Below are 15,961 nucleotides of genomic sequence, written 5' to 3'. Positions count from 1 at the left end.
CCAGTTTTCTATCCATGTCAATGTCTTCCCCCCGATGCCCTGAGCTTTGATTTTACCCGCCAAACTCCTATGTGGGACCTTATCAAATGCTTTCTGAAAATCGAGGGACACTACATCCACTGGATCTCACCCGTCTAACTTCCTGGTTACATCCTCGAAAAACTTGACAGATTAGTCAAGCATGATTTACCCTTGGTAAATCCATGCTGGCTCGGCCCAATCCTGTCACTGCTATCTAGATATGCCACTATTTCATCCTTACTAATGGAGTCTAGCATCTTCCCCATCACCGATGTCAGGCTGACAGGTCGATAGTTCTCTGTTTTCCTCTTCCCTCCTTTCTTAAAAAATGGGATAACATTAGCCATTCTCCAATCCTCAGCAACTGATCCTGAATCTAAGGAACATTGGAAAATGATTACAAAGCATCCACAATTTCCAGGGCCACCTCCTTTAGTACCCTCGGATGCAGACCATCTGGACCTGGGGATTTGTCAGCCTTCAGTCCCATCAGTCTTCTCGTCACCGTTTCCTTCCTAATGTCAATCTGTTTCATTTGCTCTGTTACCCTATGTCCTTGGCCCATCCATACATCTGGGAGATTGCTTGTGTCTTCCTTAGTGAAAACAGATCTAAAGTACTCATTAAATTCTTCTGCCATTTCTCTGTTTCCCATAACAATTTCACCCAATTCATTCTTCAAGGGCCCAACATTGTTCTTAACTGTCTTCTTTCTCTTCACAGACCTAAAAAAGCTTTTGCTATCTTCCTTTATATTCCTGGCCAGCTTGCATCCGTACCTCATTTTTTCTCCCCGTGTTGCCTATTTAGTTGAGTTCTGTTGTTCCTTAAAAACTTCCCAATCATCTGTCCTCCCACTCACCTTAGATCTGACATACTTCCTTTATTTTAATGCTATGCAGTCACTAACTTCCTTCGTCAACCTCTGTGGCCCCTTTCCCCCCTTTTAATCCTTCCTTCTCTGGGGATGAACTGATTTTGCACCTTGTGCATTATTCCCAAGAATACCTGTCATTGCTGTTCCACGGTCTTTTCTGCTAGGCTATCCGTCCAGTCAGCTTTGGCCAGCTCCTCCCTCATGGCTCCATAGTTTCCCCTGTTCAACTGCAACACTGACACCTCCGAGCTGCCCTTATCCTTCTCAAACTGCAGATAAAAACAGATCACGTTATGGTCATGTAACCCCCTGGGTCGCCTCAGGCTCGCTCAGCTCGTTTCGTCTAGGGGGAGCAGCCTTCGGCCCCGCCAAACTGGGTAATCAGCTGGTGTGGATGCTGTGTGATGTCCCCGCCTCGCCCAAAAACAGACAGTACACCATATGCGATTAAATGAGTACAATTTATAAAGGTTACTATAACTAAGTGATGAATAACGATACAGTATATATGAAGAAAAAATTAAAGAAAAGGCGCCAAACTTATCAAAGTCCAAACCACTTCGTGCACAACCGTTGGAGCTCAATTTCTGAAGTCTTCTGGCCACATTCGATCCCCTCCGAACTCCTCGACTCGCAGCTCAGGACCCTCCAAATTCCTCGACTCGCAGCTCAGGACCCTCCAAACTCCTCGACTCTCCAAACAGCTCAGGACCCTCCGAGTGGTCAACCAAGCACATCTAGCTTCATCCCCCCCCCCCCTCGGAGAATCTCCCGGCCGCGGACCCCCCTTTGGGGTCCGATCCTTGCCCAGCTTAGAGCATTGCGTCCTCTCTCTCGACCCCCTCGCGCCGATGTCCCCAAAAGCCCGTCAACAAAAGCTTACAGACTCAGAAGAAAGAAAATTAATCCCCATTTGGTTTACAAAGGAATACCATTCTCGGTATCAGTAAATTAGCATTCCTGCTAGTTAACAAAAAGAAACCCTTTCCCAACAGTAACAAAGAAAAAAGAAGAAACCCCCTTTAAACTCTTCTCCTTCTCAAACTGCAGATAAAAACAGATCATGTTATGGTCACTACCTCCTAATGGCTCCTTTACTGCAAGATCGCTGATCAAATCCTGTTCATTACACAAGACTAAATCCAAAATAGCCTTGACCCTGGTCGGCTCTCGTACAAGCTGTTCCACGAATGCATCCGGTAGGCACTCTACAAACTCCCTATCTTGGGGTCCAGCACCAACCTGTTTCTCCCAGTTCACCTGCATGTTGAAATACCCCATCCCCCTTCCTCCTGTGGGATCTCTTTTTCCCCATCCATTTCTTCCTGTGGGATCTCTCCTCCCCATCGCCATCCTTTTGAGGGATATCTCTTACCCATCTCCCTTCCTCCTGTGGGATCTCTCTTCCGGAACCCATTCCTCTTGTGGTATCTCTCTTCCCCATCCCCCTTCCTCCTGTGGGATCTCTCTTTCCCATCCGCTTTCCTCCTATGGGATCTCACTTCCCCATCCCCCTTCCTTCAGTGGGATCCCCATCCCCCATCACCATGTGGTATCTCTCTTGCCCAGCCACATTCCTCCTTTGGGATCTCTCTTCCTATTTCTCCTTCCTCCTATGGGACCTCTTCCCCATCCCCCTTCCTCCTGTGGGATCTCTCTACCCCATTCACCTTCCTCATGTGGGATCTCTCTCCCCTATCCCCCTTCCTCCTGTGTGATCTCTCTACCCCATTCACCTTCCTCGTATGGGATCTCTCTTCCCTATCCCACTTCCACCTATGTGATCTCTCTACCCCATTCACCTTCCTCGTGTGGAATCTCTCTTCCCTATCCCCATTCCTCCTGTGGGATCTCTTTTCCCCAGCCACTTTACTTCTGTGGGATCTCTCTTCCACATTGTCCTACCTCCTGTGGGATACCTCTTGCCCATCTCTTTTGTCCTGTGGGATCTCTTCCCCATCCCCTTCCTCCTGTGGAATCCTATTTCCCCATTCTCTTCCTCCTGTGCCATCTCTCTTCCCCATCCCCTTCCTCCTGTGGGATCCCACATCCCCATTCTTTTCCCCCTGTGGGATCTCTTCCCCACCCCCCTTCACCATGAGGTATCTCCCTTGCCCAGCCACGTTCCTCATTTGGGATCTCTCTTCCCTTTTCTCCTTCCTCCTGTGGGATCTCCCTTCCCCATCCGCCTTCCTCCTGTGGGATCTCTCCTTCCCATTCCCCTTCCTCCCGTAGGATCTCTCTTTCCTATCCCCATTCCTCATGTGGGATCTCTCTTCCCCATACCCCCAACTGCGGTGGGATCTAATTTCCCCATCCCACTTATTCCTGCGGGATCTCATTTCCTCATCCCCTCCTTCCTGCGGGATGTTTCTTCCACATACCCCTTCCTGCTGTGGGATCTCACTTCCCCATCCCCCTGTGGGATCTCTCTTCTCCCGCCCCTTTCTTCCTGTGGGATCTCTCTTTCCCATTCTCCTTCTGTAGGATCTCTCTTTCCCATCCCCCTACCTCCGGTGGGATCTCTCTTCCCCATCTCCCTTCCTTCTGTGGGAATTCTCTTCCGGATCCCCTTCCTCCTGTGGTATCTCTCTTTCCCATCGCCCTAACTCCTGTGGATCTCTCTTCCTGATTCTGCTTCCTACTGTGGGATCACTCATCCCCCCAATTCCTCCAGCCGGAAATTTCTTCCCCATCCCACTTACTCCTGAGGGATCTCTCTTCCTGTGGGATTTCTCTTCTCCAGCACCCTTCCTCCTGTGGGACAATAGATGCAGAAGTAGACCATTCGGCCCTTCGAGCCTGCACCGCCATTTTGAGATCATGGCTGAGCATCTACTATCAATAGCCGGTTCCTGCCTTGTCCCCATATTTCTTGATTCCCCTACCCATAAGATACCTATCTAGCTCCTTCTTGAAAGCATCCAGAGAATTGACCTCCACTACCTTCCGAGGCAGTGCATTGCAGACCCCAAAATCTCTCTGGGATAAGTTTTTCCTTAACTCTGGCCTAAATGACCTACCCCTTATTCTCAAACAATGTCCTCTGATACTGGACTTTCCCAACATCAGGAACATATTTCCTCCCTCTCTCTTGTCCAATCCATTAATAATCTTATATGTTTCAATGAGATCCCCTCTCAATCTCCTTAATTCCAGTGTGTACAAGCCCAGTCTCTCTAAACTCTCTGCGTAAGACAGTCCAGTCATCCCAGGAATTAACCTCATGAATCTACGCTGCACTTCCTCTACAGCCAGGATGTCCTTCCTTAACCCTGGAGACCAAAACTGTACACTATATTCCAGGTGTGGTCTCACCAGGGCTCTGTACAAATGCAAGAGGATTTCCCTGCTCTTGTACTCAATTCCCTTTGTAATAAAGGCCAACATTCCATTAACCTTCTTCACTGCCTGTTGCACTTGTTCATTCACCTTCAGTGACTGATGAACAAGGACTCCTAGATCTCTTTGTATTTCTCCCTAACCTAACTCTACACCGTTCAGAGAATAATCTGCCTTCCTGTTCTTACTCCCAAAGTGGATAACCTCACACTTATTCACATTAAACATCATCTGCCAAGTATCTGCCCACTCACCCAGCCTATCCAAGTCACCCTGAATTCTCCTAACATCCTCATCACATGTCACACTGCCACCCAGCTTAGTATCATCAGCAAACTTGCTGAAGTTATTCTCAATGCCTTCATCTAAATCGTTGATGTAAATTCTAAACAGTTGTGGTCCCAATACCGAGCCCTGTGGCACCCCACGAGTCACCACCTGCCATTCTCAGAAACACCCTTTCACTTATACCCTTTGCTTTCTATCTGCCAACTAGTTTTCTATCCATGTCAATGTCTTCCCCCTGAAGCCCTGAGCTTTGATTTTACCCACCAATCTCCTATGTGGGACCTTATCAAATGCCTTCTGAAAATCGCGGTACATGACCTCCACTGGATCTCACCCGTCTAACTTCCTGGTTACATCCTCGAAAAACTCAAACAGATTAGTCAAGCATGATTTACCCTTGGTAAATACATGCTGGCTCGGCCCAATCCTATCACTGCTATCTAGGTATGCCACTATTTCATCCTTAATAATCAACACTAGCATCTTCCCCACCACCGATGTCAGGCTGACAGGTTGATAGTTCTCAGTTTTCTCCCTCCCTTCTTTCTTAAAAAGTGGGATAACATTAGCCATTCACCAATCCTCAGGAACGGATCCTGAATCTAAGGAACATTGGAAAATGATTACCAATGCATCTGCAATTTCCAGGGCCACCTCCTTTAGTACCCTAGGATACAGACCATCTGGACCTGGGGATTTGTCAGCCTTCAGTCCCATCAGTCTTCTCGTCACCGTTTCCTTCCTAATGTCAACCTGTTTCATTTCCTCTGTTACCCTATGTCCTTGGCCCATCCATACATCTGGGAGATTGCTTGTGTCTTCCTTAGTGAAAACAGATCTAAAGTACTCATTAAATTCTTCTGCCATTTTTCTGTTTCCCATAACAATTTCACCCAATTCATTCTTCAAGGGCCCAACATTGTTCTTAACTGTCTTCTTTCTCTTCACATACCTAAAAAAGCTTTTGCTATCTTCCTTTATATTCCTGGCTAGCTTGCATCCGTACCTCATTTTTTCTCCCCGTATTGCCTATTTAGTTGAGTTCTGTTGTTCCTTAAAAACTTCCCAATCATCTGTCCTCCCACTCACCTTAGCTCTGACATACTTCCTTTTTTTAATGCTATGCAATCTCAGACTTCCTTTGTCAACCACTGTGGCCCCTTTTCCCCCTTTGAATCCTTCCTTCTCTGGGGATGAACTGATTTTGCACCTTGTGCATTATTCCCAAGAATACCTGTCATTGCTGTTCCACGGTCTTTTCTGCTAGGATATCCGTCCAGTCAACTTTGGCCAGCTCCTCCCTCATGGCTCCATAGTTTCTCCTGTTCAACTGCAACACTGACACCTCCGAGCTGCCCTTATCCTTCTCAAACTGCAGATAAAAACAGATCATGTTATGGTCACTACCTCCTAATGGCTCCTTTACTGCAAGATCGCTTATCAAATCGGGTTCATTACACAAGACTAAATCCAAAATAGCCTTGACCCTGGTCGGCTCTCGTACAAGCTGTTCCAAGAATGCAACCCGTACGCACACTACAAACTCCCTACCCTGGGGTACAGCACCAAACTGTTTCTCCCAGTTCAACTGCATGTTGAAATTCCCAATCCCCCTACCTCCTGTCGGATCTCTTTTTCCCCATCCATTTGCTCCTGTGGGATCTCACCTTCCCATTCCCTTCCTCCTGTCGGATCTCTCTTCCCCATCCCCTTCCTCCTGAAGGATCTCTCTTCCCCATCCCCTTCCTCTTGTCGGATGTCTCTTCCCCATCCCCTTCCTGCAGTGGGATCTCTTTTCCCCATCCCCCTTCCTCCTGTGGGATCTCTCTTCCCCATCCCACTTCACGATGTGATATCTCTCCTGCCCAGCCACGTTCCTCATTTGGGATCTCTCTTCCCCTTCCTCTTCCTCCTGTGGGATCTCTCCTTCCCATTCCCCTTCCTCCTGTAGGATCTCTCTTTCCTATCCCCATTCCTCATGTGGGAACTCTCTTCCCCATACCCCCAACTGCTGTGGGATCTCTTTTCCCCATCCCACTTACTCCCGCGAGATCTCATTATTTCATCCTCTCCCTCCTGTGGGATGTTTCTTCCCCATAACCTTTCCTGCTGTGGGATCAGATTTCCCAGTCCCCCTTCCTCCTTTGGGATCTCCTTTCGCCATCCCCCTTCATCCTGTGGGATCCCTCTTCCCCTGCCCCCTTCCTCCTGTGGGATCGCTCTTCCCCATCTCCCTTCCTTCTGTGGGAATTCTCTTCCGGATCCCCTTCCTCCTGTGGTATCTCTCTTTCCCATCCCCCTACCTCCTGTTGGATCTCTCTTCCTGATTCTGCTTCTTCCTGTGGGATCACTCTTCCCCATCCATTTCCTCCAGCCGGAAATTTCTTCCCCGTCCCACTTACTCCTGAGGGATCTCTATTCCCCATCCATCTTCCTCCTGTTGGATCTTCTCCATCCCCTTCCTCCAGTGGGATCTCTCTTCCCCATCCCCTTCCTCCTGAGGGATCTCTATTCCCCATCCATCTTCCTCCTGTTGGATCTCTCTTCCCCATCCCCTTCCTCCTGTGGGATCTCTCTTCCCCATCCCCCTGTCTCCAGTGGGATCTCTCTTTCCCATTCTCCTTCCTCTTGTGGGATCTCTCTTCCCCATCTCCCTTCCTTCTATGGGAATTGTCTTCCAGATCCCCTTCCTCCTGTGGTATCTCGTTCCCACCCCCCTACCTCCTGTTGGATCTCTCTTCCTGATTCTGCTTCCTACTGTGGGATCACTCTTCCCCATCCCCTTCTTCCAGCCGGAAATTTCATCCCATTCCCACTTACTCCTGTGGGATCTCTCTTCCCCATCCCCTTTCCACCTGTAGGACAACAGACAATAGGTGCAGAAGTAGACCATTCGGCCCTTCGAGCCTGCACCGCCATTTTGAGATCATGGCTGAGCAGCTACTTTCAATACCCGGTTCCTGCCTTGTCCCCTTATTCCTTGATTCCCCTACCCATAAGATACCTATCTAGCTCCTTCTTGAAAGCATCCAGAGAATTGGCCTCCAGTGCCTTCCGAGGCAGTGCATTCCAGACCCCCACAACTCTCTGGGAGAAGTTTTTCCTTAACTCTGTACTAAATGACCTACCCCTTATTCTCAAACCATGTCCTCTGGTACTGGACTCTCCCAACATCAGGAAAATATTTCCTGCCTCTATCTTGTCCAATCCCTTAATAATCTTATATATTTCAATCAGATCCCCTCTCAATCTCCTTAATTCCAGTGTGTACAAGCCCAGTCTCTCTAACCTCTCTGCGTAAGACAGTCCAGACATCCCAGGAATTAACCTCGTGATTCTATGCTGCACTTCCTCTACAGCCAGGATGTCCTTCCTTAACCCTGGAGACCAAAACTGTACACAATACTCCAGGTGTGGTCTCACCAGGGCCCTGTACAAATGCAAGCAAGATATCCTTGCTCTTGTACTCAATTCCCTTTGTAATAAAGGCCAATATTCCATTAGCCTTCTTCACTGCCTGTTGCACTTGTTCATTCACCTTCAGTGACTGATGAACAAGGACTCCAAGATCTCTTTGTATTTCTCCCTTACCCAACTCTACACCGTTCAGATAATAATCTGCCTTCCTGTTCTTACTCCCAAAGTGGATAACCTCACACTTATTCACATTAAACGTCATCTGCCAAGTATCTGCCCACTCACCCAGCCTATCCAAGTCACCCTGAATTCTCCTAACATCCTCATCACATGTCGTACTGCCACCCAGCTTAGTATCATCAGCAAATTTGCTGATGTTATTCTCAATGCCTTCATCTAAATCGTTTATGTAAATCGTAAACAGCTGTGGTCCCAATACTGAGCCCTGTGGCACCCCACTAGTCACCACCTGCCATTCCGAGAAACACCCATTCACCGTTCCCCATTGCTTTCTATCTGCCAACCAGTTTTCTATCCATGTCACTGTCTTCCCCTCAATGCCCTGAGCTTTGATTTTACCCACCAAACTCCTATGTGGGACCTTATCAAATGCCTTCTGAAAATCGAGGTACATGACCTCCACTGGATCTCACCCGTCTAACTTCCTGGTTACATCCTCGAAAAACTCAAACAGATTAGTCAAGCATGATTTACCCTTGGTAAATCCATGCTGGCTCGGCCCAATCCTATCACTGCTATCTAGATATGCCACTATTTCATCCTTAATAATGGAGTCTAGCATCTTCCCCACCACCGATGTCAGGCTGACAGGTCGATAGTTCTCTGTTTTCCTCTTCCCTCCTTTCTTAAAAAATGGGATAACATTAGCCATTCTCCAATCCTCAGCAACTGATCCTGAATCTAAGGAACATTGGAAAATGATTACCAATGCATCCGCAATTTCCAGGGCCACCTCCTTTAGTACCCTCGGATGGAGACCGTCTGGACCTGGGGATTTGTCAGCCTTCAGTCCCATCAGTCTTCTCATCACCGTTTCCATCCTAATGTCAATCTGTTTCATTTCCTCTGTTCCTTGGCCCATCCATACATCTGGGAGATTGCTTGTGTCTTCCTTAGTGAAAACAGATCGAAAGTACTCATTAAATTCTTCTGCCATTTCTCTGTTTCCCATAATAATTTCACTCAATTCATTCTTCAAGGGCCCAACATTGTTCTTAACTATCTTCTTTCTCTTCACATACCTAAAAAAGCTTTTGCTATCTTCCTTTATATCCCTGGCTAGCTTGCATCCGTACCTCATTTCTTCTCCCCGTATTGCCTTTTTCGTTGAGTTCTGGTGTTCCTTAAAAACTTCCCAATCATCTGTCCTCCCACTCACCTTAGCTCTGACATACTTCCTTTATTTTAATGCTATGCAATCACTGACTTCCTTTGTCATCCACTGTGGCCCCTTTTCCCCCTTTGAATCCTTCCTTCTCTGGGGATGAACTGATTTTGCACCTTGTGCATTATTCCCAAGAATACCTGCCATTGCTGTTCCACTGTCTTTTCTGCTGGGATATCCGTCCAGTTAACTTTGGCCAGCTCCTCCCTCATGGCTCCATAGATTCCCCTGTTCAACTGCAACACTGACACCTCCGAGCTGCCCTTATCCTTCTCAAACTGCAGATAAAAACAGATCATGTTATGGTCACTACCTCCTAATGGCTCCTTTACTTCAAGATCGCTGATCAAATCCTGTTCATTACACAAGACTAAATCCAGAATAGCCTTGTCCCTGGTCGGCTCTTGTACAAGCTGTTCCACGAATGCATCCGGTAGGCACTCTACAAACTCCCCATCCTGGGGTCCAGCACCAAACTGTTTCTCCCAGTTCACCTACATGTTGAAATTTCACATTCCCCTTCTTCCTGTGGGATCTCTCTTCCCCAGCCCCCATCCTCCTGAGGGATCTCTCTTCCCCATCCCCCTTCCTCCTGTGGGATCTCTTTTTCCCATCCCCTTTCTCCTGTTGGATCTCTCTTCTTCATCCCCTTCCTCCTGTGGGATTTCTCTTCCACATTCCCCTTCCTCCTGTGGGATCTCTTTTCCTCATTCTCCTTCCTCCTGTCAGATCTCCCTTCCCCATCCGCCTTCCTCATGTGGGATCACTCCTTCTCATTCCTCCCGCAGGATCTCTCTTTCTTTTTCCCCTCCCTCCTGTGGGATGTTTCTTCCTCATCCTCCTTCCAAATGTGGGATCTCTGTTCCCAATTCTCCTTCCTTCCGTCAGATCTCTCATCCCCCATTGAGATCTCTCTTCCCCATCCCCTTCCTCCTGAGGGATCTCTCTACCCCATCCTCCTCCTTTTGTGGTATCTCCCTTTCCCATCCCCTACCTCCTGTGGTATCTCCCTTTCCCATCCCCTACTTCCTGTGGTATCTCCCTTTCCCATCCCCTACCTCCTGTGGTATCTCCCTTTCCCATCCCCTACCTCCTGTGGTATCTCCCTTTCCCATCCCCTACTTCCTGTGGTATCTCCCTTTCCCATCCCCTACCTCCTGTGGTATCTCCCTTTCCCATCCCCTACCTCCTGTGGTATCTCCCTTTCCCATCCCCTACTTCCTGTGGTATCTCCCTTTCCCATCCCCCTACCTCCTGTTGGATTTGTCTTCCTGATTCTGCTTCCTATTGTGGGATCTCTCTTCCCCATCCAATTCCTCCTTCTGGAAATTTCTTCCCCATCCCCCTTCCTCCAGTGGCATCTCACTTCCCCATTCTCTTCCTCCTGTGGAATCTCTTCCCCATCCCCTTCCTCCTGTGTGATCTCTGTTCCCGATCCCTTTCCTCCTGCGGTATCTCTCTTCCCCATCCCCTTTCTCCTGTCGGATCACTTTCCCCATCCCCCTTACTGTGGGATCTCTCTTCCCCATTCTCCTTCCTACTGTGTGATCTCTCTTTCCCATCACCTTCCTCCTGCGGGACCTCTGCACCATCCCCCTTCCTCCTGTGGGATCTCTCTTCCCCATCCCCCTTCCTCCTGTGGGATCTCTCTTCCCCATCCCCCGTCCTCCCGTGGGATCTCTCTTCTTCATCCCCGTTCCTCCTGTGGGATCTCTCTTCCCCAACCCCTTCCTCTTGTGGGATCTCTTTCCCCATCCCCCTTCCTACTGTGGGATCTCACTTCCCCATCCCCCTTCCTCATGTGGTATCTCTCTTCCCCAGCCACGTTCCTCCTTTGGGATCTCTCTTCCCCTTTCTCCTTCCTCCTGTGGGATCTCTCGTCCCCATCCCCTTCCTCCTGTGGGATCTCTCTTCCCTATTCTCCTTCCTCCTGTGGGATCTCTCTTCCCCATCCCCTTCCTCCTATGGGAACTCTCTTCCCCATTCTCTTCCTCCTGTGGAATCTCTTCCCCATCCCCTTCCTCCTGTGTGATCTCTGTTCCCGATCCCTTTCCTCCTGCGGTATCTCTCTTCCCCATCCCCTTTCTCCTGTCGGATCACATTCCCCATCCCCCTTACTGTGGGATCTCTCTTCCCCATCCTCCTGTGGGATCTCTCATCCCTATTCTCCTTCCTCCTGTGGGATCTCTCTTCCCCATCCCCTTCCTCCTATGGGAACTCTCTTCCCCATTCTCTTCCTCCTGTGGAATCTCTTCCCCATCCCCTTCCTCCTGTGTGATCTCTCTTCCCCATCCCCCTTCCTCCTGTGGGATCTCTCTTCCCCATCCCCCGTCCTCCCGTGGGATCTCTCTTCTTCATCCCCGTTCCTCCTGTGGGATCTCTCTTCCCCAACCCCTTCCTCTTGTGGGATCTCATTCCCCATCCCCCTTCCTGCTGTGGGATCTCTCTTCCTCATCTCCCTTCCTTCTGTGGGTTGTCTCTTCCCCAACCCCCTTCTTTCTTTTGGATATCTCTTCCCTATCCCCTTCCTCCTGAGGGATCTCTCTTCCCCAGTCCCCTTCCTGCTGTGTGACCTCTCTTCCCCATCCCATTCCCTCCTGTGGGATCTCTCTTCCCCATCCCCCTTCCTCCTGTGGGATTTCTCTTCCCTATCCCCCTTCATCCCGTGGGATCTCTCTTCCCCATCCCACTTCCTCCCGTGGGATCTCTCTTCCCCATCCCACTTCCTCCTGTGGGATCTCTCTTCCCCATCCCACTTCCTCCTGTGGGAACTCTTTCCCCCATCCCTTTCCTCTTGTGTCTTCCCATCCATTCCCTCAGATGGGGCATCTTCCTCCATCTCCCATCGACATTTTGCGATTCAAAAATCTTCCTCACTGTGGGGCTATATCACCTTCACCCCTGCCCCTTCTGACACTCTGTGGTCAGGAACACTGTTCTAGCCAACGGAGAACGAGACAGAATATGTGGAGTTCACAGGGTCACAGCAACAGACTAAATGACTGACATTGGGTGAATACCATGGAACTGGGCAGTGAGGGACATTGACAGTGATGGGAACTCCGATCAGTGATTTACGGAAGAGTTTAATGTTTCCTGAAATATCCGCGTGAGTGAATTACCCTCAGACCTACGGTTTGTATCACTTTGTTCATCAAGTTGTTTGTTTGTGTTTAGACTTGGGGTGAATGACCTGGGAGATTCAGGAGTTAAACTGGTGTCTGCGGCTCTGGTGAACCCGGAGTGTAAAATACAGAAACTGTGGTAAGTACCAGACTGTGGGAGATTGTGTTTACAGTCACTGGGTGTCTGACACTGAACATTAATGTGATCAGTAATTGTGTTACTGATAAACACTGGGGATCTGTACCGTCTCCTGTCTCTCTGTGTCCTTCACCCTCACCCTCTCTCATATCCAGGCTGGGGGGTGTCGGTCTCACAGATTCTGGGGCCGAGGATCTCGCCTCCGCTCTCAGTACAAAACCATCACTGACGGATCTGAACCTGAGTGGTAATAAACTGGGAAATTCAGGAGTGAAACTGGTGTCTGCGGCTCTGAGGAACCCGGAGTGTAAAATACAGACACTGTGGTAAGTACCAGACTGTGGGAGATTGTGTTTACAGTCACTGGGTGTCTGACACTGAACATTAATGTGATCAGTAATTGTGTTACTGATAAACACTGGGGATTTGTACCGTCTCCTGTCTCTCTGAGTCCTTCACCCTCACTCTCTCTCATCTCCAGGCTGAGGGGTGTCGGTCTCACAGATTCTGGGGCCGAGGATCTCGTCTCTGCTTTCAGTACAAACCCATCACTGACGGAGCTGGACCTGAGTGATAATAAACTGGGAGATTCAGGAGTGAAACTGGTGTCTGCGGCTCTGAGGAACCCGGAGTGTAAAATACAGAAACTGTGGTAAGTACCAGACTGTGGGAGATTGTGTTTACAGTCACTGGGTGTCTGACACTGAACATTAATGTGATCAGTAATTGTGTTACTGATAAACACTGGGGATCTGTACCGTCTCCTGTCTCTCTGTGTCCTTCACCCTCACCCTCTCTCATCTCCAGGCTGTGGGAGATTGTGTTTACAATCACTGGGTGTCTGACACTGAACATTAATGTGATCAGTAATAGTGTTACTGATAAACACTGGGGATTTGTACCGTCTCCTGTCTTTCTGTGTCCTTCACCCTCACTCTCTCTCATCTCCAGGCTGGGGTATGTCGGTCTCACAGATTCTGGGGCCGAGGATCTCGTCTCCACTCTCAGTACAAAACCATCACTGACGGAGCTGAACCTGAGTAATAATAAACTGGGAGATTCAGGAGTGAAACTGGTGTCTGCGGCTCTGAGGAACCCGGAGTGTAAAATACAGAAACTGTGGTAAGTACCAGACTGTGGGAGATTGTGTTTACAGTCACTGGGTGTCTGACACTGAACATTAATGTGATCAGTAATTGTGTTACAGATAAACACTGGGGATCTGTACCATCTCCTGTCCCTCTGTGTCCTTCACCCTCACTCTCTCTCATCTCCAGGCTGATCCGTGTCGGTCTCACAGATTCTGGGGCCGAGGATCTCGTCTCCGCTCTCAGTACAAAACCATCACTGACGGAGCTGAACCTGAGTAATAATAAACTGGGAGATTCAGGAGTGAAACTGGTGTCTGCGGCTATGAGGAACCCGGAGTGTAAAATACAGAAACTGTGGTAAGTACCAGACTGTGGGAGATTGTGTTTACAGTCACTGGGTGTCTGACACTGAACATTAATGTGATCAGTAATTGTGTTACAGATAAACACTGGGGATCTGTACCATCTCCTGTCCCTCTGTGTCCTTCACCCTCACTCTCTCTCATCTCCAGGCTGAGGGATGTCGGTCTCACAGATTCTGGGGCCGAGGATCTCGTCTCCGCTCTCAGTACAAAACCATCACTGACGGAGCTGAGCCTGGGATCAAACTCTCTGACAGACCGATCTGTCCCCGGTCTCCGCCGCCTCATACTGACCCTCCCGAGTCTGGAGCAGATCTGGTGAGTGTTTATGTTAATGTTCAATGTGATAAAATGTCAGCGGATCCGCGGGTTTTCTGGTGATATTTGTCTGTGAGTGTTGTTGAAACATTAACCCCGGTCCCCTGTTACTGCCACTGTTGTGTGATCTGTTTATTCCATCTTCATTCTCCCATCTGTTTCAGGCTACGGGACAATCTGTTCAGTGAGACCGGGAGGAATGAACTGAGATCTCTGTGGGGAGTCAGACCCGGACTGAGAGTCGGGACCTGAATGTGTGAACATCCCCGCCCGCGGAATGGAGCCGATTCCCCCCCTCCCCTTTAACTACCCCTCCCCCTCCCCTTTAACTACCCCCCTCTCCTTTAACTACCCCTCACCCTTCCCTTTAACTACCCCTCCCCCTCCCCTTTAACTACCCCTCCCCCTCCCCTTTAACTACCCCTCCCCCTCCCCTTTAACTACCCCTCACCCTTCCCTTTAACTCACCCCTCCCCCTCCCCTTTAACACTCCGCCCTCCCTTTAACTACCCCTCCCCCTCCCCTTTAACTACCCCTCCCCCTCCCCTTTAACTTCCCCTCACCCCTTTAACTCCCCCTCTCCTTTAACTACCCCTCACCCTTCCCTTTAACTCACCCCTCCCCCTCCCCTTTAACACTCCGCCCTCCCCTTTAACTACCCCTCCCCCTCCCCTTTAACTACCCCTCCCCCTCCCCTTTAACTTCCCCTCACCCCTTTAACTCCCCCTCTCCTTTAACTACCCCTCACCCTTCCCTTTAACTCACCCCTCCCCCTCCCCTTTAACACTCCGCCCTCCCCTTTAACTTCCCCTCACCCCTTTAACTCCCCCTCTCCTTTAACTACCCCTCACCCTTCCCTTTAACTCACCCCTCCCCCTCCCCTTTAACACTCCGCCCTCCCCTTTAACTTCCCCTCCCCCTCCCCTTTAACTACCCCTCCCCCTCCCCTCCCCTCCCCTTTAACTTCCCCTCCCCCTCCCCTTTAACTTCCCCTCCCCCTCCCCTTTAACTACCCCTCCCCCTCCCCTTTAACTACCCCTCCCCCTCCCCTTTAACTCCCGCCCTTACCTTTAATGGCCGCGCGCCGGGGCTGATTTCCAACGGTTTTAATTGAACTGTCTCCGGTCTCGAGCTCGGTGATCTCGGAAGCGCTCCCGCCGTGACGTATTTCCGCCCGCTGTCCGGCGGCGCCACTTCCGCCGGATGTGCGGGTCCGAGACTCTCCCGCGTGCCACCCCGGGGAATTCCCCGGACGGGAGGAGCCCGGGGGGCCGGGGCTCAGTCTGGGACACCGGTGTCCCGGGAGAGAATCCTTTTGCCCCCTCTGCTGAGGACGGGGCATTCGGCTGTCCGGCCGATATAATGGTGTTAAATTGACAAATACCTCGGCAATGACCCTGGATCCGCAGCGATCCCGGACACGGCCCCAGAGTGTGATTGGATGCAGAGTGACGGGGAGGAACGGGACTGATTAATCTATCGGTCACCCGTTGTCGCCGGTCAGTTAATTGTGAGTGACTGTGAGCGAGGACGGGGCATTCGGCTGTCCGGCCGATATAATGGTGTTAAATTGACA

At 49.9% G+C, this 15,961-nt stretch overlaps 1 protein-coding gene across 7 annotated transcripts in view; it reads left to right on the top strand.

Annotated features, from left to right (window-relative positions):
- The window catches only part of LOC132389798 (NACHT, LRR and PYD domains-containing protein 3-like), a 72,728-nt gene extending 57,855 nt beyond the window's left edge, over positions 1–14,873 (top strand). For 2 of the 7 annotated variants that reach the window (XM_059962344.1, XM_059962345.1), the window contains 7 exons: positions 12,528–12,614; positions 12,770–12,940; positions 13,096–13,266; positions 13,566–13,736; positions 13,892–14,062; positions 14,218–14,385; positions 14,550–14,873. In XM_059962344.1, the coding sequence (XP_059818327.1) occupies positions 12,528–12,614; positions 12,770–12,940; positions 13,096–13,266; positions 13,566–13,736; positions 13,892–14,062; positions 14,218–14,385; positions 14,550–14,637 (1,027 nt within the window). In that variant the 3' untranslated portion in view covers positions 14,638–14,873. The remainder of the gene's footprint in view (positions 1–12,527; positions 12,615–12,769; positions 12,941–13,095; positions 13,267–13,565; positions 13,737–13,891; positions 14,063–14,217; positions 14,386–14,549) is intronic. The other 5 variants (XM_059962347.1, XM_059962349.1, XM_059962348.1 and 2 more) reach the window with 5 other exon arrangements.
- Positions 14,874–15,961: the final 1,088 nt, after the last annotated feature.

This window comes from Hypanus sabinus, unplaced genomic scaffold (assembly GCF_030144855.1).
Source record: "Hypanus sabinus isolate sHypSab1 unplaced genomic scaffold, sHypSab1.hap1 scaffold_654, whole genome shotgun sequence".
Taxonomy (NCBI): Eukaryota; Metazoa; Chordata; class Chondrichthyes; order Myliobatiformes; family Dasyatidae; genus Hypanus; species Hypanus sabinus.
Note: the sequence above shows the minus strand (reverse complement) of the source record. Positions and strands in the feature narration are given on the sequence as shown.